Source organism: Gadus macrocephalus, chromosome 16 (assembly GCF_031168955.1).
Source record: "Gadus macrocephalus chromosome 16, ASM3116895v1".
Classification (NCBI taxonomy): domain Eukaryota; kingdom Metazoa; phylum Chordata; class Actinopteri; order Gadiformes; family Gadidae; genus Gadus; species Gadus macrocephalus.
Window position 1 is genome coordinate 27,263,546 of NC_082397.1, and position 22,932 is coordinate 27,286,477.

Consider the following 22,932-nt stretch of genomic DNA (forward strand, 5'->3'; position numbering starts at 1 on the left):
CATTTTTATAATGCTATTATCATATATATTATAACGCCGGGTATCAAAGCTTGGACCAGGAGATAAGGGACGTATTGTTGATGGAGGTTAGACTTACAGAGTCTCTCCTTGCAGAGCACAAGGTCGCTGGGCTCGCTGGGTTCACTCTCTCCGGCCTTGTTGACGGCCTTGACCCGGAAACAGTACTCCTGCTTCTCCATCAGACCTTTGAGCAGGTGCTCCGTCACAGGAATGTCCTCTGCGATACGGACCCATTCCTCACTTCCTGCCTTTTGGAATTCAATGATGTAGCCCTCGATCTTGGCACCGCCGTCGTGCTCCGGCCGGGTCCACAGCAGGTTGGCCGTTGTCTTGCCGATATCTTTCACGAGTGGCTTGCCTGGAGCCCATGGAGCGTCTGGATACAACACAACGTCAACATGGGAGTCATTTCTACAGGTCATTCATTCAAATAACAGTTTTTTGGTGATTAGTATGTATCTTGACCAAAAATAAGTGGGGAATAGTAGGGGTTATGTGACTAACCAATTGGATCCTTGATGAGGATGGGATCTGTTTCCACGCTGGGTTTACCGGGTCCAGCCAAGTTCTCAGCCAAAACGCGGAAGCTATACTTCTTCTTGGTCGGCAGGCCCTTCACCCTGGAAGCACATGCAGGATTTTTGTCCAAGTCCCCAAGCTTACTAAGAATAAACAGTATTACTCATATTTCTTGGTAAGAACTGGAAACCATTGGATTCATATGTAATTTTCTTCATGAACTCAGATGAAATTAGATCTGACCATTACCTAAATGTAGCATCCTTAACAGGGAGTTTGTTGCATCGAATCCACTTGTCACTCTCTCGGTCAAACTTTTCGATCCAGTATCCAGTGATGGGGCTGCCACCATCCTCGTCAGGCTCAAACCATGTGAGAGTGACTGCATCCTTAGTGATGTCTGAAGGAGTGACTCTGGTTGGGCAACCAGGCGGATCTGGAACAAAAGACAAGAACCATCGTTACTTCTTCTGATTATAGGTTCCAACATGAGACACACCTGGTAAATATCCCTGTTCCACACAGACAAATACTGAGAGATGACATGTTCTCCAGGGGCCAACCTACCGAAGGAGTACTTGGCCACGATGGGGACATGCTCGGCAGGCTGGCTGATTCCGTACTGGTTCTCAGCGCTCACTCTAAAGATGTATTCCTTCAGAGGGGTCAGTTTACAGGCACTGAAGGTGGTTTGCTTGACTGTGGCTGATAGCTTGACCCATTCCTCCTTGTCTGTCTGTCGTCTCTCTACAATGTAGTTGGTGACGTTGGAACCTCCGTCGTCTCTCGGGGGGTTCCAGGCCAGGAAGCAGGACTCGTTGGTGATCTCAGAGAGGTCAAAGGCAGCGGGAGGACCAGGCTTATCTGCATGACGGACAACACATTTGATGCTCATCTTTTGTTCCACACCAATATGATATCTCTATATTCTGCCTATTGATTATAACAACTTTAATCAACTTCTGAAACACAAGCTGAGTGTACCGAGGATGTTGACGTCGATAGTGGCGGTGGCGCGTCCACAAGTGTTGACGGCCTCGATGATGTAGGTCGCCGTGTCTCCTCTGGTGCTCTTGTCAATGGACAGCTTGGAGTGTCCAGGCTTGGTGTCTATGGCGATGCGCTCGTTGGTCTTCAGTACCAGGTCAGCCTTGGTCCACTTCACCCTGGGCTCCGGCTTCCCCGTAACATCGGCAGGGAGTTCAAACTTGGTGCCGGCTCTGGCAGTCAGGCCTGCCAGCAGCTTCACGTCCAGCTGGATCACTGGAGGCTCTGTCGGAAGGAAATGGAAGAGTTCAGAAGCAAACACGTCAAAAGATGCTCCTTGGTTGTGTGGTGGAGAAGGGTTCTATAAGAGGTCCAGCCCCTGGGGGCAGAAGATGCATAGGAATGTGTGAGCTGACCTTTAGCGTCCACAGCCTGGATCTCGTCGGTGGCCCTACAGGGCTTCCCTGCTCCCAGCTTGTTAAAGGCCTTGATACGGTAGGAGTACCACTGGCCCTCAATCAGATCCTTCACCAGGAACCTGCCACACACACAACATACAGAACGCCGTCATGAAAGGTTCAGGTAGAGTGGTTACAACACACTATCTAATCTAACCAGAGGGTTGTGTGGTTACTATACACTATCTAATCTAACCAGAGGATTGTGTGGTTGCTATGCAGTAGGTTGTGTGGTTTTTATGCAGTAGGTTGTGTGGTTGCTATGCAGTAGGTTGTGTGGTTGCTATGCAGTAGGACATCTAATCTAACCAGAGGGTTGTATGGATGCTATGCAGTAGGTTGTGTGGCTGCTATGTAGTAGGTTGTGTGGTTGCTATGCAGTAGGTTGTGTGATTGCTATGCAGTTGGTTGTGTGGTTGCTTTGCTATCCATGTCATCTCCAGGTCCAGATGTCTCACTTGAGCTCAGGAATGGGCTCTCCGCAGGGCTCCCACTTGTCCGACCCTCTCTGGCACTTCTCCACCACATAGCCCTTGATGTACGAGCCCCCATCGTACTTGGGGGGCTCCCAAAACAGGAAGATGGTCTTGGCACCCTTATCTCTCCACTTCAGGTTTTCCGGGGCGTCAGGCACAGCTGGATACACAGGATAGCACGGTTACAACTTACCAGACATATCACACCAGGAGGAGACCCCCTCTGCCCTAGCAGCTACCTCTGGACGTACGGCTTCTTAACAACCTGGTCTCACAGGAATCTTTGTCTGAGGTTTTGGGTCAGGGTAAGGATTAGGGCTGGCCTTTTTCCAGAGACCCACAATTTTCAATCCCAAGATAATAATAATAATAATAATAATAATAATAATAATAATAATAAATGAAATTTATATAGCGCTTTATATAAAAAAAAGAGTCAAGTTCAATACAAAAATTAGAAGTCAAAACTGTGTAAAATGGAAGATATTCCATGGTGTCCTTCTATTTCCTAGCCTTACCGTCGTTAACGTGGTTTGGAGCAGAGAAGTTTGAACTCATGAAGTTGTTTGCAAAGTGAACGGTGCATACATTGTGTACATTAATGTCCCTCATCAAAGCATCCCGCTCCTATCTGGACAAAGTAGAGTGATAGTTGAGGTCCTTACTGGCAGGAGAGGAGATGTTGATCGGCTCATCGATGTAGGCTGGTTCTCCTGGACCACACTTGTTGCAGGCTGTAACGCTGAACAAGTACTCCTTACCCTCCATCACGTCGGTCACCGTGTGCTCCAGGTCCAGAACGTTCACGGCCACCTGGAGGAACCCAACAGAAACATCTTCATGTTACTGTTGTCTTAATGTGAAGATATACATCTTAATGTTACTCTAGTCTTAATGTGAAGATATACATCTTCATGTTACTGTAGTCTTAATGGGAAAATATACATTTTAATGATACTGTAACTCTAGTCTTAATGGGAAGATATAAATCTTAATTTAACTGTACTTAATGTGAAGATATACATCTTAATGTAGCTCTAGTATTAATGTAAAGATATAAATCTTAATGTTACTGTAACTCTAGTCTTAACGTGTAGATATACATCTTCATGTAGCTCTAGTCTTAATGGGAAGATATACATCTTATTGTTTCTGTAGCTCTAGTCTTAATGTGAAGATATACATCTTAATGAAGCTCTAGTCTTAATGGGAAGATATACATCTTAATGTTGAAATACTCTGAACAGATAAATAGTTGTGTTTCTGTAACTGTAGTCTTAACGTGAACAGATAAATGGTTGTGTTTCTGTAACTGTAGTCTTAACGTGAACAGATAAATGGTTGTGTTTCTGTAACTGTAGTCTTAACGTGAACAGATAAATGGTTGTGTTTCTGTAACTGTAGTCTTAACGTGAACAGATAAACGGTTGTGTTTCTGTAACCCTGGCCATACTGGGAGAAGAGAAGGGAAGTGTACCTTGACCCAGGTCTTGCGGGACACCTCCCTCTTCTCAATCTGGTAGTGGGTGACTGGGCTTCCTCCGTCGTGGTCTGGGGCTTCCCACATGAGGTGGACGTGGCGCCTGGTCACCTCAGCTACCTTCAGGTCCTTGGGGGCGCTGGGGGAGGCTGGGGAAAAATATTGAATCATCATTCCACTGAAGAATGGCTTTGCTAGAGGGCTCGAAGGTTTGATGAAGCAGGAGAGGAGAGTGTGCTGTACCGATGACGGTCACTTCAATCTCCCCAGAGACGGAGATTACATCGTTCTCCAGTGCCAGGGAGTAGGTGCCCTGATCTGGACGCAAACTAGGGGTCACCACCAGCTCTGTGTAGGTCGACTTGGTCACCATGGTAACTCGTTCATCCGTAGAAGTCAGCTCCTTGTCTCCAAAAGTCCACTTTGCAGTCGGGGTGGGGTATCCGGTGATTGGCACGCGGATGGTGAGAGGCTGAGGAACTATCACCTCCAGTCCATTCCTGAAGGCACTCAGGTCGAAGGTAGGAGCCACTGGAGAGAGAACACACTTTTAGAATGATCTCCTCATTAAGTCAGTTACTTTCTAATTTCCCTGATCCTGTACCTACTGTATATGTATGCTATATGAGCCATCTCAATATATAGTAGTATTTATATAATAGTATAATAGTATTTATTTATGTACATCTATGCCCTCTGCCCATGTCCCGATCTAGTACATGGATACATGGAAATATCTATGTTCTATGAACCTCATCCCTGTGTGTACACTGTATATCTATGTTCTATGAATCCAATCCCTGTGTGTACATGGATATACTGTGTATCTATGTTATATGAACCACATCCCTTTGTGTACCTGGATATACTGTATATCTATGTTCTATGAACCACATCCCTGTGTGCACAAAGATATACTGTATATCTGTGTTCTATGAACCACATCCCTGTGTGTACATGGATGTACTGTATATCTATGTTCTATGAACCACATCCCTGTTTGCACATGGATTTAATGTGTATCCACAACACAGCCATGTCAGCCATACGATGAGGGGCGCCTGTTCTGGGTACCGTGAGTGTCATCAGCCAGAAGGGGTCCCAGTTGCTCGGTGGGATCAGAGATTCCAGCAGCATTCTCAGCAAAAACTCTGTAGAGGTACTTCTGAGCAGGCTTCAGACCAGTCACCTATACACCAGGTCACAACAGCCAGACTTACAATTCAACTTAACAACTAATGGAAGATCAACAAGAGTCATCACTTAACCCTAAACACTCAAGCCACTATTGTGTTAGGCTACGTCTTTAGGTCAGAAAACTGAGTGGTTGGGTACCCGGTAGGAGAGGTCCTGGCAGAGCCTGGTGTTGCAGCGGAGCCACTTGTCTGATCCTTCATCACACTTCTGGATGATGTAGCCGGTGATCATGCTGCCTCCATTACTAGTGGGGGTCTCCCAGGAGAGGGACACTCCAGCCTTGGTCTGCTCACTGTAGTTCAGGTTCAGAGGAGGACTTGGCCTCTCTGAAAACAAATAAAAGATCTATGTTTCCGTCATATCCTTATAAACCTGATGATAGGTTGAGCAACAATGGCTATATTCAGACATGTTAATCGATGATGACAGTGAATCCCAAGACTCACCGATGGGATCCATGATCTTGACAGGTTTGGTCGCGGCGCTGGGTCTGCCCATCCCAGCCTTGTTTTCAGCTCGGACTCTGAAGATGTACTCTTTATTCTCCACCACGTCGTTCAGGGCGGCAGAGCGGTCAGACACACTACAAATAGTGGCCACCTCCCACTTGACGGAGGTCCTATCGCGCAGTTCTATGATGTAGGCAGTGATGTCAGAGCCTCCATCAGACATGGGAGGCTCCCAAGTGATGGTGGCTCCAAACCTGTTGACCACACTGACCCTGACATTCTCAGGAGCACCAGGCACATCTGAAAGAAAACCACATGTGTTCTTAATTTTTCAACCTCATGTAAGTACTGTAAGTAGGCCTACTGACAATCCTGAGGAGGTCCCTTCTCACCAAACTTATTCTTGGCCTGAACAGCATCATCTGTGCTGACGCTGGGCCCGCTGCCCACTCGATTGCGAGCGCAGACTCTGAACAGGTACCATGAGTCCTTCTGCAGACCGCTCACACAGTACTCTGGAGTATCTGCACGGTCTGTTGCCAGGGTCCAGGTCTTACGCTTCATGTCTCGTCTCTCAATCACGTAAGCAACAATCTTGCTTCCGCCGTCGCTCTCTGGCTCCTCCCAGGCCAGACTCACCTCACCGTCAGTGGTGTCAGTCACCTTCAGTGCCTTGACAGGACCAGGGACGTCTGAAAACACAACATCTCTCTTCAAATCGTACATCTTCAAAATCTCATGGTCCTTAATGATGTTCTCAAGCAATAAAACCTTACCTATGACATCCAGGTTGATGAAAGCCTCTCCCTCTCCATGCTTGTTCTTAATGATCACCTTGTACCTGCCCTTCTCTTCCTTGGTGGGACACTTCAGACGGTATTCAGTCTTGTCCGTGGTAGTGTCCACGTTCTGGACTGGGAGAGAGGAACCCTGAAGGAACCACTCTGCGTCGGCGCGAGGATACGCATCGTAGGGAATGCTCATGACGAAGGGCTTCCCGGCATCGGTAACCAGGTTCTGATCTGTGGTCTTGATCTTTGGCACGGCTGCAAAACATTTGAGGGCAAAGCTGATGAAGACAGTTGAAAATAAATGAGTAGGGCTATTAAGTTTAACTAAAGAGGACTGTATAAGACAACACCTTTACAGTGGTGACTTACCTGCCAGCTCCAGCTTGGCCCGGGCGTCTTTCTCCTTGGCCACAATCCTGTACTCTCCTTGATCGCGAGGGCGGATCTCACACACCTGCAGGCGGTGGATCTTCCCCTCGCTGATCATCTGGTACTTATCTCCTTGGACAATGATCATATTGTTTCTCATCCACTTGACTTCCACTCTGTCCTTATTGAGCTCCACCTCAAATACAACGTCTGAACCTGGGGGCTCGAACACATCTTGGGGGGGTCTGATGATCTCGACTGGGGTTTCTGTGATAATAGGAAAACAAATGTTTAGGATTCCCAGAAAAATTTACTTCATGTATTCACACCTGACCCGCCAAGTAAAATATGCTCACCTTCAACAAAGAGCCTGGCTCTGGATCTCCTTTCATCCAAGCCACAAGCGTATTCACACTCATCATCCGGTCGGCACTGCATGATTATCAGTTTGCATGTTTTGCCATCTCTCTCCTTGTGGTATCTGCAATTCAATCCGATCAATAACCTATTCATTAGCACTCCAAATGCATTGTGCTCCAGTAAGAACGCTACCTAGCCAGGATTCTTTATTATGCCAACTCAAATGATTGACACAGCATATGATTTAGGATAGGCTATTATCTGTATTTTGTTTTCTATATAAACAATAGGTTTTGCAGTATGAAGCACATTTGATCTAGTATTGAACTAAACCGTCTTGCTTCTTACCTTGTCCCTTCTCTGATCTCACGTCCATTTCTGTACCACTTGACAGCTGCCTTCTCCTTGGACAACTTGCAGGTGAACTCTGCATCCTCAAACTCTGTGATGGTCTGGTCTTTGAGCTGAGCTGTGAAGTCTGTGGGTGCCTCGCTGATGATCAGCTCTCCTGCACACTTGTCCTCTCCCACCATGGCTGCATACTCTGCCTCATCATCCATGACACAGTCCTTGATGGTCAGTGTATGCTTGAGTCCATCCACCCTGTAGAGGATCCTCTTGCTGAGGACCACCTCCTGCCCTGCCTTTGTCCAGCGGACCGTGACCTCCGGTCTGTTCACTTTACAGCTGAAGCTCACTGTCTTCTTCTCCTGGGTCTCGACATCCTCTATGGACTCCAGGAATTTCACCTTCTCCGCTGGAGGAGAAACAAAACAACATCCTTGGTCGTAAGCACTACTTCTATTTCTGGGGTTTGTGAAAGCGCCCCTAAATATCCTCATGACACAACTAACAAAGAGTCGCTAGATTATGTTTTCATAGCCATCTGCAGATACTAAATACAGAAATATTGAATCTTAAACTATATACTAAATGCCTTATCGACTTATGGAAAACCCTGTTCGCACATCATGTAAGCAGGATTACGCTACATACATCTACATGCTTCAGGGGAGGTTCAGATGTTTAGTCTTACCTGCTACTTTAGCACTGGCTTCACTCTTGGCCTGCTCTCCTCTGTGGTTGGTCAGGATGATGGAGTAGTTGGCCACGTCTGACTTCTGGGCATCTTTGATCCTCAGAGAGAACACATGGTCTCTCTGGAGCATGACGTACTTGCCGCTCTCAAACATGGTCTCAACGTTCTTCAGCCACTTCGCCTTGGCTCCCTCAGAGTTCACCTCACAGTTAAACATGATCTCACTTCCCTCCTTCACTTCTGCATCTTTAATGGGCGTGATGATTCTTAATTTCTCTGAAATAAGGAAGAAAAACATTTAAACTCTGGGGGAGATCGCAGAATCTTAGTAGTTAGGGTAAAAGCAAAACGTGACTCACCAATTACATAAAGATCAGCTGAGGCCTTGACGTCTCCAATGTGTGCAACATAGCCTCCTTCATCCTTGGTCTCACATTTTTTCACAATCAGTGCTCTTCTCTTCCCTTCACTCACTATGTCATACTTGTCACCTACGTTTATCTCCTTGTCACCTCTGAACCACTTAACCTCATAGGTTTCCTTGGAGACGGAGCAGACGAATTCGGCCTTCTCTCCCTCCACCACCTCCTGGTTCTGAGGCCTGGAGATGAACTCAGCAGCGAGTTCTACAGACACGAAGATCAAACCCTGTTACCTTCCGTGCACTTATTTAACTCTCAACTGTTAAAATCGGCAATTTCAACAAAAAAGTTAAAGATAAAATTTAGAACCAAGTATAAGTATACATTTCTTGGTAATAGATCTCTGGATCTCAAACAGAAAGTTAGCTATCCTGGAGGATAGCTTTACTGATGTGGAGATGTCAGTACAGCACACAGTACAAGTGAGCATTGGTGTCAAACTTATTCTGTGAATGAATATAGTTAAGGTGGACTGAGTTTACCGTTCAGTTTAAGATTAGCTGATGTCTTCACATTGGGACTCAGTCTACAGGTGTATTCCCCAACATCTACCATCTTCAGGTCCTGGATGATGAGAATCCTTCTCTTTCCATCCATGATCTGTTCATAGCGACCTCCCTCAGGCAGCTCCTGCTCCCCTTTGTACCAGGTGACCTCTGAACAGGGCTTGGACACTTCACAGATCAGTTTGACACTGTCTGTCTCCGTCCCATCCACGTTGGACAGGTTCTTGGTGAACCTAGCTTCCTCCTCTGCAAGAAGCCATGAAATAAAACAAATATTTTTAAAGTGCCAGACCCTCTTACATTCCTCTGTGGATCACGTTTTATTACAGGTTTCTTCCAAACTAATCCTTATGACCATCTAGTTCAGAAATATATTGAGAGGTTACCCTTTTTCTTTTCATAAATGATGACATACACCCAGAACTGACAATATGTTAAAGGCTAAGACTAACAATATGGTGGTGCCATAGTTTCCTTACCGACAACAGACAGCAGGCCGGATGATTTGGACGTCCTTGCATCGCATTCATATTCCGCCTCGTCATCAAAACATGATTTGTGTACGATGAGGGTTCTCTGGACTCCCTTGGCGATGATCTCATACTTCTTTCCTTTCCTGATCTCATTTCCATCTTTGAACCAGCAAACCTGCATGAGCACATCCTTAATTTTAACCTTTTATACACCAAGAAGTATTACATCTCATACAGTATATGTTGTATTACAAACTAAATTGGCTATCACACTTGAATTAACTCTACGGTATGGTTGTATGCATGTTTTGTGATTATCGTTGTACCTTGGCAGACTCCCGAGAGACTTCACACTCAAACCTGGCTGATTCCTTCTCCAAAACCTCTACGTCCTTGAGACCTTTAGTGAACTCAACAAGAGGAGCTGAAGGCACAGGAAACAAGGTTAAAAAACATGTCCAACATTCAACAACAACCACCCCTCAAAGTGTTGTGAGGGCCTTACGCTGGACTTCCAGGAAGCAGGAGGTTTTGAAGTCCTTTGCGTTGCAGGTGTACATCTTGGCGTCGTTTGTAGTGCAGTCACGAATGATGAGGGCTCTCTTGCGTCCATCAATAATAATTTCATGTTTCTTGGTCTTGCGGATCTCCTGTCCATCTCTGAACCAATGGACCTCAGCGTTCTCCCTGGACACTTCACACTCAAGGGTGGCAGTGGCCTCTTCTTCAACCGTCTGGTCCTCCAGAGGTTTGCTGAACTCTACCGGTGGCTCTGCACAAACAGATATTTATAAGTATAATTACTGCTCTTGAAATAGGTATTCAGTGTTTCCTCAACGATTGTTTTCAGTAGCGGTGCAGAGATGTGTGTGAGGTGCACTATTTAGGTGAGTGCTGCATGCAGCGCTCAACTATTGTTCTTGTTAGGTTTTATTTGCTCTTTCTTTCTTTCTTATTCTCTACAAACTTTGGGACCTATCTGCTTCCTCCATTTTTCACCTAGAGACTCCATTCCAATTATAAAATGTTCAGAGTAGCTTGGAGTCGCGCGATTCTTTTCAGATTTTTAAAATATTCTACTTTTAAAATACTATATTTTTTAGTCTACTCTGGTGCTTCAAGTGTTTACGACCTAACTAAATCAATTTTCAACCATTTATCTTGGTTCAAACCATTAACAATGAGACCATGAGATTTTTTTTTACACACTTCAATAATATCTAAACGGAATTTCGATAACATTTAAACTTTCTTCAGAATCACAGTTTTAGTTTCATACCGGCTTCGTTTTCAGCTGTTTTCCTTGAACGACGTCTGTCCATTCTGACACTCGTACTTTTAAGACATCGTAACTCAATAATTTTTCGACCATTTACCTTCGTTCAAACAAATTGACAAATGTCGACACTTGTATCTTCAATAATATCCCAACGGAATTTCGATATCATTTAAACTTTATTCAGAATCACAGTTTTAGTTTCATAGCGGTGTTACACCGAATTCTGCGACCCACCAAAAAGTTTGACCCCAGGGGGCGCTGTTGCATATTGTTTGCAACATGCACGAGCGAGTTTGAAGCGTAGACAGGCATGACAAAAACATAAATAAAACATAAGATCTCCCCTCAACCAATTAACTTTTTGTTAAAGGTGCTTGATAAATAAATTTGTTTTGATTTGATTAGCATTTTACAGACCCATACAATGATGGGGCGTTTAGTACGGTCCTTCACCGTTGCTTCTTTACCCATAAAAAGCTACTGTCAGTGTTAAATTAAGATGATTTACCTTTGAGCAATTCCTATTATAAGCTACTGTGTAAAACGCTGTTTAGAATGAATGTTAGTATCAAGAAAAGAAAGACCCACCGGTGGGGGGAGATCTTATGTTTTATTTATGTTTTTGTTATAATGAGAGATTTCGGTGGGGGAGAGCCAGGTCGATTGAAACACGGGACGATTGAAACACAGTGATTTCCTCGAAAACCACGCAAGGCTTTTACGTCAAATTCCGTCACTACGTTCAGCACGCAAGACTGACCGACCCCGCGAAATTTCATGTAATGATGACGTCCCACTGTTCAAATGTTATCCCCTGAACCTGTTTTCGAGAGCGCTAAGTAAAATCCTTCCTGCGGTAGTTTTTTTTGTAATAAATAGTTGTGTTTTTTGTTTCATGCCATAATAATATGACTATGCAACAGATGAATTAGTACTTAAACCTGTGCTAAAGTGTGCAATGTCAGAGTTTTGAAGTTTAGAGGTTAAAAAGGTTTAAGTGTCAGTAGTCGCTGTCAGGACGATTGAAACACTTGTTTCAAACGCAACAGCAGTCATGTTATCTGGTTGACGTGGTCGTTTTTGTTTAAAATAAATAAAAGGATGTTCAACCTTGTATCCCTAAACATGACTTAAGATAGGGAAATAAGTAAAAATATAGCTGTGAGCAGCAATCCGGGGGTCATGCATTATGGGACTTGATAAACTAATTTTGCTGGACGGACATAATCGGCTAGGTGGCTACATGACGACCGTCTCGGTAATTGGTAATACCGACAGCCGGTGGGATGAGCATTATGTGAGTACGCGTCAATGTTTACCAAATGGGAAAATGACCCCACCTAGAGGTAAGGGCGCAATACAGTCTGCCTAACAAATGTCACAAATACATAGGGGTATTCGGAACAATATCCCTAAAAGAGACACAATGTAAACAAGCATCCGTTCTGGAGGTGGTTCGTGAAGCATCTAATCCAGTGGGAATTGCTGTTTATATTGTAAGTGGGCGGAATGGTAAATATAGTCATTGTTGTACATGATAATTGAATATGATTGATATGTTATCAGTTTTATATAACACAGTATATGATATGAACATGAAAAAATACATATGATTAGATTTTACTGACAATGAAAGTTATTGGCAAATGGGTATCAATGAAAATACATTGAAGTTGCTTTCTAAGGGCTGGCATAGACTTTCTGCTAACAACGCACCCCTAAAAGTCAAATCACACCAAATTATTTGGGCATCATCAGGATAGGGTCATAAGACTATGAGCCAAGTTTGGTTTGGATGCATGAAGGCCTTGAAGAGATACAAGCTCACTTCCTGTTTGACGTGCCCCTGAGGTCAAAGGTCACCAAATAGTTTGGATGTCCCCAGAATGATGTCATGAGTCTATGTACCAAGTTTGGCTATGATATGTTAAAGAAGTGCTGAGAACAGCCTTACTTCCTGTTTGGCTGCTTTGCCGTCAAGTTTGATTGGCTGTCACGGCCAAACGGTTTTGAATTTGAGGAAGCTGTTTCACATATTTGTTCAGCTTGGTCTGAAGATCAAGTTTCATGAAGATTGGACATAATTTGTGGCCTGTGGAAATGGACAACTGATTTTTACAACTTTCAACATGCCAGCCAAGTTCTGATGTTGCCATGAGAAATAATTTAAAAGCTATAAGGGGAGGTCTGACAGTATCAACAGACATTGAAAATAAGTTTGAAATGTACTCATGTGAAGAGAGAGGAGTTAAAACACGTCTTCATTAATTATAGCGCCCCCTAGAGGTCAATGGTCACCAAATTCATTGAGTGTCCCCATGATGATGTTATGGGTCTATGTATCAAGTTTGGTTATGATATGTCAAAGGATTGCTGAGAAATTGGCTTACTTCCTATTTGGCGAGTGGTGCGGTAATGGTAATAAAGTCTGAGTATTACCACTGTGGGTGAGTGTTGTGGTAATGTTAGTAAAGACTGAGTGTAACCTCTGTAGGTGAGTGTTGTGTTGTAATGTTAGTAAAGACTAAGTGTTACCTCTGTGGGTGAGTGTTGTGGTAACGTTAGTAAAGACTGAGCCTTACCTCCGACGGTGAGCGTAGCTTGGGTCTGGAAGTCTTTAGCAGTGAGCTTGACCTCTCCAGCTTCAGACAGCTCAACGTCCCTGACCGTCAGAGAATGGGTCTTGCCTTCCATGCGAGTCACAACCTGAAACCAGAGTGACAAAACTCAACAACACTTTCCACAAAATAACCTTTAACTTTTATTCGCTTTCTAAACCCACTTTTTTTTTCTAAACATCACTGTGTTCTCTCAACTTGAAAAAGCTTTTGAAAATGTCTTAGCTTGGTTTTGGAATATGAGTTAATGAGAAATTATTTAGCGTCACATTATTGTCCCTCTAATTCAAAGGGGATCTAAAGCAATGTGCCTCTGGCGCGTTAAAAATAACCGTTATCTCTCAGTAGGAGAGCTTTGAGGTTATCCTTATCTGAAGTCAGCTTGTTGAGATACTTCAACATCATTCTTTGTATAATACTGGGGTGTAGACCTATGTGGTGTTATATATGACTATACATTTGTCTGTACCACTGTGTAGTAGGACTTGTATTGTGTACCAGCGTGTAGTAGCACTAGTGTTGTCAAACAGTGTGTAGTAGCACTAGTGTTTCAAACCAGTGTGTAGTAGCACTAGTGTTTCAAACCAGTGTGTAGTAGCACTAGTGTTTCAAACCAGTGTGTAGTAGCACTAGTGTTTCAAACCAGTGTGTAGTAGCACTAGTGTTTTAAACCAGTGTGTAGTAGCACTAGTGTTGTAAACCAGTGTGTAGTAGCACTAGTGTTTCAAACCAGTGTGTAGTAGCACTAGTGTTTCAAACCAGTGTGTAGTAGCACTAGTGTTGTAAACCAGTGTGTAGTAGCACTAGTGTTGTAAACCAGTGTGTAGTAGCACTAGTGTTTTAAACCAGTGTGTAGTAGCACTAGTGTTGTAAACCAGTGTGTAGTAGCACTAGTGTTGTAAACCAGTGTGTAGTAGCACTAGTGTTGTAAACCAGTTTTTAGTAGCACTAGTGTTGTAAACCAGTGGTTCTCTACTCACCCGGCTGCTGGCTTCCATCTTCTGCCCCCCCAGGAACCACTCCACGGGGATGCCCTCGTAGGACAGCTCACACTCAAAGGTGGCGGTCTCTCCAGCGGTCACGGTCACGTCCTTCAGAGGTCTGCTCAAACCGATACTGCGGGCTGAAGAGGAGATACCAGAGATGGTCAGTTCCCCAGATCAAACCCCCAGACCCAGACCAAGCCCCCAAACCCAGACCCAGCCCCCAGCCCCCCAGACCAAGCCCCCAGCCCCAGCCCTCACTTTGTTGTTGGGAGAGGAGTCTCTCAGGCCACTTGAGATAAGACCACAATAACCCAAAACCTGAAACAGTCTGTTACAGCTGCATTCTAATCTGGATAGACTTGACTATGAAGTTGTCTCAGAAAATAATTAATTCTACATTCATATTAGGGGTGTAAAGGTACACAAAAGTCAAAATAATTTCCTGAATCACTTCTCTGGTTTTACTTTGCACCTTGCCGTGTTTCCACTGCAGGGTGCGGAACGGATCGGATCGCAAAGGTGCGGCAGGGAGGGGGCGGTATAGCCCAGCTCAGTTCCGAGGTCGCGTTTCCACTGCCGACAGTACCCTTTGTGGTAGGCCGGATGTCGATCGCCGCGGCAGCTACGTAAACATCGTACACAACGTCTTCCTCCCCAAGAATGCAGACGAACGTCTCCACCTCCTTGTTCGCCCAAGCAAGCGTTTTACGCGACATGTTAATTGTAAAGAATAATACCTCAAGGCTACTGTTTGTTTGTTTTTATCACCCGGAAGTGATGATTCTGTCGACCAATCAACGGAGGGGGTGTGTAGCTAGAATTTCCCGGGACCCTTTCAGGCGTCTCGTCTCGTTTTCAGTACCCCAACGGAGGAGTCCTGAAAACGAGGACAAAACGGGTACGGCTAAGTCCGGGTCACGCCCACTTTTGGGGGTGGAAACGCGACCCGATCCGCACCTTTGGGATCCGATCCGTTCCGCACCCTGCAGTGGAAACGCGCCATTAAGGATCAATAAAACACCAAACACGATTTGAAAAGCTTTGGAAGTTTATTTACAAGACTGCTTACATGGTTTGTAGTCAAGATATAAGATAGATCGGGCGGCGAATTGCATTGCGTATCCGACATCCCGACGGAGAGCTGCTGAGCGGATTACGGAGTCAGATGCCGTGTTTCCACTGCAGGGTGCGGAACGGATCGGATCGCAAAGGTGCGGTGGGGAGGGGGCGGTATAGCCCAGCTCAGTTCCGAGGCCGCGTTTCCACTGCCGACAGTACCCTTTGTGGTAGGCCGGATGTCGATCGCCACGGCAGCTACGTAAACATCGTAAACAACGTCTTCCTCCCCAAGAATGCAGACGAACGTCTCCACCTCCTTGTTCGCCCAAGCAAGCGTTTTACGCGACATGTTAATTGTAAAGAATAATACCTCAAGGCTACAATTTGTTTGTTTTTATCCCCGCGTCACCCGGAAGTGATGATTCTGTCGACCAATCAACGGAGGTGTGTGTAGCTAGAATTTCCCGGGACCCTTTCAGGCGTCTCGTCTCGTTTTCAGTACCCCAACGGAGGAGTCCTGAAAACGAGGCCAAAACTGGCCAAAACGGGTACGGCTAAGTCCGGGTCATGCCCACTTTTGGCGGTGGAAACGCGACCCGATCCGCACCTTTGCGATCCGATCCGTTCCGCACCCTGCAGTGGAAACGCGCCAAGAGTAGTATACTTTGGCTATACGGTCTGGGTGGAAATTCCTCATCGCAAAAGAAGCCTTTACATTCGCCATATTAACTATGTATGCCACATTTACGAACCGCGGTACACCTCTGTAAGTGCCTGTACCTTGACGGTTTGGTACGAATACGTGTACCGTTGCACCCCTAATTCATGTCATACAATACTATTCATAGTCTAGTGCCTTTTTTATGACCATACCTTTGACTCTGAGCTGGGCCGTAGATTTAGCATTAGCTGCAGAGAAGTCCACTCCTCCGGCCATATCCATGCGGACGTTGAAGAGGACAAGCATGTGTTTGGTGCCTTCCTCCTTGATCTCCACGTCCTAGCAGCAATAACAAACAAAGCTTCTAGGGCTCCGTAGTTCTAACAGGGCCTTCATTTGGCAATACAATCCTCCAATACCACTCACGTTGGACTGGTGGAGTGGTTCTCCCTTGAGCTTCCAGTTTCCATGCACATCCGCCTCCGAGACCTCTGTTTCAAACTTAGCCGTCTCCGTCTCTGTGACCTCCACGCTGTACAGCGGACGTGCCACCTTGATGTCGCGTTCTGCAGGGAGATGCGAAAGCATTTAGTGAGACACTGAAATATTTAGAAAATCTAAATAAATAACTTGGGTGTTAGTCTGATCTTACCTTCAATGTTGAGGTTAGCGATGGTTTTGTCTGAGCCACAGTCGCAGGTGTACGCCCCGATGTTGGCCTTAGATGCCTTCCTCACTGTCAAGATGCGCTTTTTGCCATCGGCTCTGACAGAAATTGTCTTGGAGGGAATTATTTCTTTCCCATCCTTGAACCATTTGACCTCTGCTACAGACTTACTGAGTTCACAGACCAGAGAAACATCATCCTTCTCCACAGCTGTGTAGTTCTGCAGCTTGGTGGTGAAGTACAAGTCTCCCTCTGCAATAAATCACAAAACATCATGTATAGATGTTGACACATTTGAAAACCCAATCTTCCAAACTTCTTGATCAAATGTACTTGATACTAGCCCAAATCCCAAATACTCTTTATATAACAACACTGGCATTATCACTATATATCTAAACATCAGGTTTGGTGAGGATAAGACAAGTACCAACCAATGACGGTGAGCATGGCTGAGGCTGTCTTGCCCATAGCCTCCACCCTGATCAGGGAGGTGTCATCGATGGTCACTTCCTTGAAGGCCAGGGTATGGGTCTTGGCCTGGTCCGACATGTGGACCACCTTGCTGGGGTGCAGGCGGACATCGTTCTTGTACCAAGAGACCTGGATCTTCTCATGGGAGAGTTCGATGCTGAACTCTGCGGTCTCACGCTCCTTCACAGTCACATCTTTAATCGGTTTCAAAAACTCCAGTCGGATACCTGACAGAACAATGCAAGATCAATAATCAGTCTACGGTTTGAACTACAACCAAATAATGGAGAACACAGGTACAATATGAAAGTTTTTATTCTGACATTATGAATTGTTGTGGTCTTTTATTAGCGTATATCTAGAAATGACTTGTACCTTGTATGACAAGTTTGGCCGATGTGCGCTTGTCTTCAGCCTCAAACATGTACTTGGCCTCGTCTTCATAGGCAGCAGACTTTATCACCAGCATGTGCATGTTGGCCTCTTGGATGATCTCGTACTTCTCATTATTCTCCAGCTCCTGAGTTCCCTTCAACCATCTGGTGGTCTTGGATGCCCTGGAAACCTCCACCTCGAACCGGGCCTCGTCCTTCTCGTAGACGAGCACATCGCTCAGTGGCGTGGTGAAGTTCAGGGGGAGTTCTGGGAATAAAGGTTTCACAATACAATTACCAATCAGGTTTCAGAAAATACTTGAGGTTGAGATTTTGAGCCAGACTGCTCTGGACCAGGTATCCTTGCAACTGGACCTATTTGTCATGATAACCCTTTCGTTGTTTTTTTTAATGTTCTAATATTAGCCAAGTATGTACTGCTGTTAAAGTTGACACAAGTTTTGGAAGTGTTAATGTGAGCCTGTGAGAAGTGTAATCTCACCCTTCACTTTCAGGTTAGCAGAGCACTTGGCATTGGCAGCGCTGTACGACACCTCTCCTGTCTGGAGGACCTTACAGTTGTATAAGATCAGAGTGTGCTTGCCTCCCTCCTCAACGATTTCAACATCCTGCAACACACAAAGAAAGGATTCTTTCAACAGGTATTCTAACACCCAGATATATTAATTTTAATCACCTGGTTGGATAACTCACAGAAGAAGCGCTGAGGACTTCTCCGTTCAGTTTCCACTGGCCATGGACGTCATCCTCCGAGATCTCCACCTCAAAACGAGCCGTCTCCTCATCAAACACCTCCACCCCATACAGAGGACGCACCACCTTGATGTCACGAGCTACAGAGGAAAGATAAACAAACAAACAAATGTAAAACATTAAAGTGTCCTTACTGTAGTGGGGGGTCAGTGAAATATTTCCATGAGATGGATTTACCTTCAATAATAACTTTAGCTGTGGTCTTGTCTGTTCCACAGTCACATGCATATTGTCCTTTATCTTTTTCCTCCACCTTCTTCAGGACCAGAACTCTACGCAACCCCTCAGATTTCATCAGCACCATCTTGGATGTGATGAGCTCCTTCTCGTTGTGGTACCACATCACAGGGACATCTTTGCTGAGTTCACAGTCCAGCGTCACCTCATCCTTCTCCGTCGCTGTGTAGTCCTGGAGCTTGACGGTGAACAGAGCATCTCCCTCTGAAACAAGATACATTCGAACTGTTGGCTGAAGCTCTCTGGTGGGGAACTACAGTGTACAATCTGATCACCCACTCAGTCGGTACAGTCTCTGTGGGAAAGGAACACGGAAGCACTGCAGAGAAGAAAATAACTTTGGAGATGTGAGTCAGAAGACATGAAGACAGAAGACAAGATGTGCATTACCTATGACCGTCAGTTTTGCCATTGAGTTAATGCCTTTGGCCTCTGCCTTAATCTGGCAAGTGTCGTCTAGACTGAGCATCCTCATTTCTAGACTGTGTTTCACTCCGTCAACATAGGTGAGCACTGTTCTGCTCACATGAAGTTTTACTTCATTACGGTACCAAACCACTGGCACGTTCTCGTGACTCAGCTTCAACTCAAAGAGTGCCGTGCAACCTTCCTTTTGGGTTTGGTTCTGAAGGGGCTCGGTAAATTTGAGCCTCATTCCTGGAATACAGGAGGTTAGCAGACAAGTTGGTGTAAGGCCAGACTCCGAGCAGCAAAGAGAATGAGGGGTTAAGATCCACCTGGGCTGCTATCCCATACATACCTTCCACAGTGAGCTGAGCGCAGGACTTTTGGTCCAACACTTCAATAGAATACTGGGATTCATCATCAATCTCACAGCTGTTTATGATCAGCATGTGTTTCTTTCCATCGTCAATAAGTTCATATTTGGGACTCGGGGTGATGATGTCAGACCCTCTGAACCACATGACCTTTGACACCTCCTTCGTGATGATGCATTCAAACTTAGCCTGTTTCTTTTCATGCACAGAAACATCCTCCAGTGGGACAACAAAGCCCATTTGGATTTCTGGGAGGTATGAATTATCATTGGTTATTCACAGCAGGAGCAGAGCTGTTGAAACACCCATGTCATAAACAGCAGGATGAGGAAGAACGTGAGGAAGAGGAGCCTACCTTTGACGGTGAGCATGGAGCTGGTGACGGCATTGAGAGCCTGGTAAGACACCTCCCCTGCCTGGTCCAACTGAACGTTCTTCAGGGTCAGGAAACGCTTTCGGCCCTCCGCCCGGATGTCACATGTCTAATGAAAATGAACCGATGAGCATGATAAATACGGTTCATCATAAGGTCTTCTTACCATATGATGATAAATAAGTGATCAATGAATCATCTTCAATGGTTCTAAGAGGCAGTGAATCCCAAGTAAAGCTTTGTGCATTGAGAGTGTTACCGGCGTCCTGCTCAGGACTTGGCCTCTCAGCTTCCATTCTCCAACCACATCATCCTCGGAGATCTCCGTTTCAAAGTTAGCTTGTTCCTTTTCGGTCACCTCCACATTAGAGAGTGGCTTCAGGACCTCCGCCTCGCGCTCTGCATTAAAACAGAATGTCAACATCAGACAATACAGTGTACAACTTACGCAATAATATGCAGACATACTGTTCTTTTAAAGGTGCAGTGTTATCTTTAGTGGCATCCAGCAGAAGGAAGGAAGTATGTTTCAAGTGTATAATAATAATCAAAATAATCGTCACCTTAGAATAAGCTTTAGTTAATAGTTTATCTGCATAGAGAGTCGGTCCTCTTAAATTATGCCGAAACGTGCAGTTGCGCTGCTCGTTTTGATAGTAGCCCAGCATGGCTCTAAAGAGGATGCATAATTGCTATCTACCTCATCATGGACCATTTGGCTATGCCCCTCGATGCTGTCGTAGAGGATGACATAATAAAGTAAGTAGCTACTCATATCTTACATGCCAGGAGGCCTATATGCCACTATTGCTTTTCCTACATTGGTGGAAAGTAAGGCGGGAGGGCGGTTGCAATCTCCACTCTCACCGCTAGATGCCATGAAATCCTACCAGTGCCCCTTTAAACATGTGGATGTGTGTTTTTCTCTGAAACCAACCTCCCAGGGTGAGTTTGGCTGCATATCTACGATCTTCCACCGCAATGGTGTACTCTGCAACATCACTAGGCTGGCAGTTGTTGATGGTGAGACTCATGTCCTTTCCATCTTTCTTCAGCTCCACCTTATCAGACGGAGCCATCTCCTCATCTCCTTTAAACCACTTCACGTTGGGAGTGTCCTTAAACAGCTCGCACTTGAATGTGGCCTTGGACCTGGGTTTCACATGCTGGTCTCTTAGAGGCTTCACCAGCCAGTCCTTGATGATTTCTGAAAAGGGCAATAAAATTAATTGATCACTTAATTAATAAAAATTAAGTGATCAATCAAGAGTTTTGTGCAGTATCATAATCAAACACAATCTATGTCACCTACATCTTTAATTCTTGCTTATACTCACCAATGATCTTAACAGCAGTTGAAGTTTGTACTTCTGGTTGATTGGCCACCTCACAAATGTAAAGGCCGGCATCCTCCTCGGTGGTGTTCTGGACGGTCACAGCGTGCTGCAGACCAATGATGTTAATGGCGATCTTGCCAGCCTTACTTTTGAGGGGCGCTCCGTTCCTCTTCCAGACCACGTCCCTCTCTTTGTTCAGCTCACAGATCAGGTACATGGGCTGACTTTTGATGCAGGATGTATCGGGCTCGAGCTCCTTGATCCATTTCACTGGAAGCTCTGACGGAAGAACAGCAAAGATTTGAACTGCATTTCAACTTCTCTGCTTCTACAATCTACAAGAGACTGAGGAGGGACACATGTTCTCTAATCTTGAAATACATTTTAATCTAGCCAATAAAACGGTTTGTAACAATTAATATGTCTTAGCTTGGTCTTGGAATATGAGATAATGAGAAATCAATTAGCGTAACGTTATTGTCCCTCTTATTAATAGGGGATCTAAAGCAATGTATCTCTTGTGCGTTAAAAATAACTTATCTCACAGAAGGAGAGCTTTGAGCACATCCTTATCTGTAGTCAGCCTCTGGACACAACATCGGACACAGGCAATTCACATACACTCAGGACTGGATGTTCTATTGGGTATTCTTTTGGCTAAATCTAGGCCCCGTCATAGTAAAAACCTAATTGCGTAATTTAACATTTGCCTATGTTTCTTAGAACGAATGTGTGCTGCTGTTTCACCTAAAAAACGTACAGACCCATTAAATTATCTGGGCTGGATAAACAAAAATGAACATACCTTCAACAATGAGCTTGGCTGTGCACGATATTTCCTTTCCGGCATTCTTGAGCACGCACGTGTATTCACCAGCATCAGAAAGCTGCACATCAATAATGTTCAGCTTGCGGTCTTTACCATCTGCAGTGAATTTGTGTTTGGGGCTTTCGCGAATGTTGCTTCCATCCTTCATCCAGGAAGCAATGGCAGTAGAGGGGGAAACATCACACTCAAATACAGCAGATGAGCCAATAGACTCTGCCTCTGTCAACACAATGTTTTGAAGCTTTTTGATGAACTTCAGAGGAACAGCTTTGAGCTTGAATCCTGCGAAGGGCTCATCTGGTGGGGACGGGCCCTTTCCCCCAGGCTTCAGGCCCCTGCCTCGGCCTCCATCACCAGGAGATGGGGTCTGCTTGGCTGAAATGGCAGAAAACAATTCTGAAAATGAGCATTCATTCATGAAAAACAGTGAGGAAATGAAACAGAATAATAGATCTAAGATCTGAGAGTTAAGAAGGAGAGAGAAGAAGTGTCGTCAACACCTGACACACCGAAGAGTAAAGTAAGAGTATAAAATGTGATCTAGTCTGAGATAAGAGTATAACCTCACCCCCAAGTCCTCGGCCTCTGCCTTTAGGAAGCTCTTCAGCTGGCCTTCCATCTGGACACAAAACGAGAGTGTGAGGTTTCATTCAACACTCAAGATAGTTGGACACAGGACCAGACTAAACGGAAACACATAATCAAAGAATTTTTTCCCTGAGAAACATACATTTAACACATTGAAAACAAAGATGAAGATGTAGAAAATACAGTTAAGAGGATGATGGTGGCAACAAACAAATATGTACATACAAAGATGAACATACAGAAAAAGCATGATGATGATGATGATGTGGATGATAGAATGGGATTTCAGGAAGATTACAGAACTCCAAATCAAGAATCAGAATGATTGACACTAACAATGAAGATCATGG

The 22,932-nt window shown here is 44.9% G+C and overlaps 1 protein-coding gene across 50 annotated transcripts in view; it reads right to left on the reverse strand.

The window, feature by feature from the left end:
* The window catches only part of LOC132474120 (titin-like), a 178,324-nt gene that overhangs the window by 97,564 nt on the left and 57,828 nt on the right, over positions 1–22,932 (reverse strand). For 49 of the 50 annotated variants that reach the window (XM_060074608.1, XM_060074631.1, XM_060074605.1 and 46 more), the window contains 42 exons: positions 22,563–22,613; positions 21,971–22,369; positions 21,166–21,444; positions 20,766–21,035; positions 20,088–20,227; positions 19,811–19,937; positions 19,437–19,703; positions 19,067–19,333; positions 18,617–18,880; positions 18,380–18,519; positions 18,168–18,294; positions 17,667–17,933; positions 17,252–17,518; positions 16,803–17,069; positions 16,577–16,716; positions 16,363–16,489; positions 14,425–14,567; positions 13,409–13,532; positions 10,053–10,319; positions 9,874–9,971; positions 9,554–9,722; positions 9,051–9,320; positions 8,506–8,772; positions 8,144–8,422; positions 7,456–7,864; positions 7,104–7,228; positions 6,748–7,014; positions 6,364–6,633; positions 5,980–6,279; positions 5,585–5,887; positions 5,277–5,464; positions 5,016–5,130; positions 4,185–4,472; positions 3,939–4,090; positions 3,127–3,274; positions 2,444–2,621; positions 1,944–2,065; positions 1,525–1,812; positions 1,108–1,404; positions 790–976; positions 526–641; positions 98–397 (listed from right to left, as the gene is read on the reverse strand). In XM_060074608.1, the coding sequence (XP_059930591.1) occupies positions 98–397; positions 526–641; positions 790–976; positions 1,108–1,404; positions 1,525–1,812; positions 1,944–2,065; positions 2,444–2,621; positions 3,127–3,274; positions 3,939–4,090; positions 4,185–4,472; positions 5,016–5,130; positions 5,277–5,464; positions 5,585–5,887; positions 5,980–6,279; positions 6,364–6,633; positions 6,748–7,014; positions 7,104–7,228; positions 7,456–7,864; positions 8,144–8,422; positions 8,506–8,772; positions 9,051–9,320; positions 9,554–9,722; positions 9,874–9,971; positions 10,053–10,319; positions 13,409–13,532; positions 14,425–14,567; positions 16,363–16,489; positions 16,577–16,716; positions 16,803–17,069; positions 17,252–17,518; positions 17,667–17,933; positions 18,168–18,294; positions 18,380–18,519; positions 18,617–18,880; positions 19,067–19,333; positions 19,437–19,703; positions 19,811–19,937; positions 20,088–20,227; positions 20,766–21,035; positions 21,166–21,444; positions 21,971–22,369; positions 22,563–22,613 (9,069 nt within the window). The remainder of the gene's footprint in view (positions 1–97; positions 398–525; positions 642–789; positions 977–1,107; positions 1,405–1,524; positions 1,813–1,943; positions 2,066–2,443; positions 2,622–3,126; positions 3,275–3,938; positions 4,091–4,184; positions 4,473–5,015; positions 5,131–5,276; positions 5,465–5,584; positions 5,888–5,979; positions 6,280–6,363; positions 6,634–6,747; positions 7,015–7,103; positions 7,229–7,455; positions 7,865–8,143; positions 8,423–8,505; positions 8,773–9,050; positions 9,321–9,553; positions 9,723–9,873; positions 9,972–10,052; positions 10,320–13,408; positions 13,533–14,424; positions 14,568–16,362; positions 16,490–16,576; positions 16,717–16,802; positions 17,070–17,251; positions 17,519–17,666; positions 17,934–18,167; positions 18,295–18,379; positions 18,520–18,616; positions 18,881–19,066; positions 19,334–19,436; positions 19,704–19,810; positions 19,938–20,087; positions 20,228–20,765; positions 21,036–21,165; positions 21,445–21,970; positions 22,370–22,562; positions 22,614–22,932) is intronic. The other variant, XM_060074597.1, reaches the window with a different exon arrangement.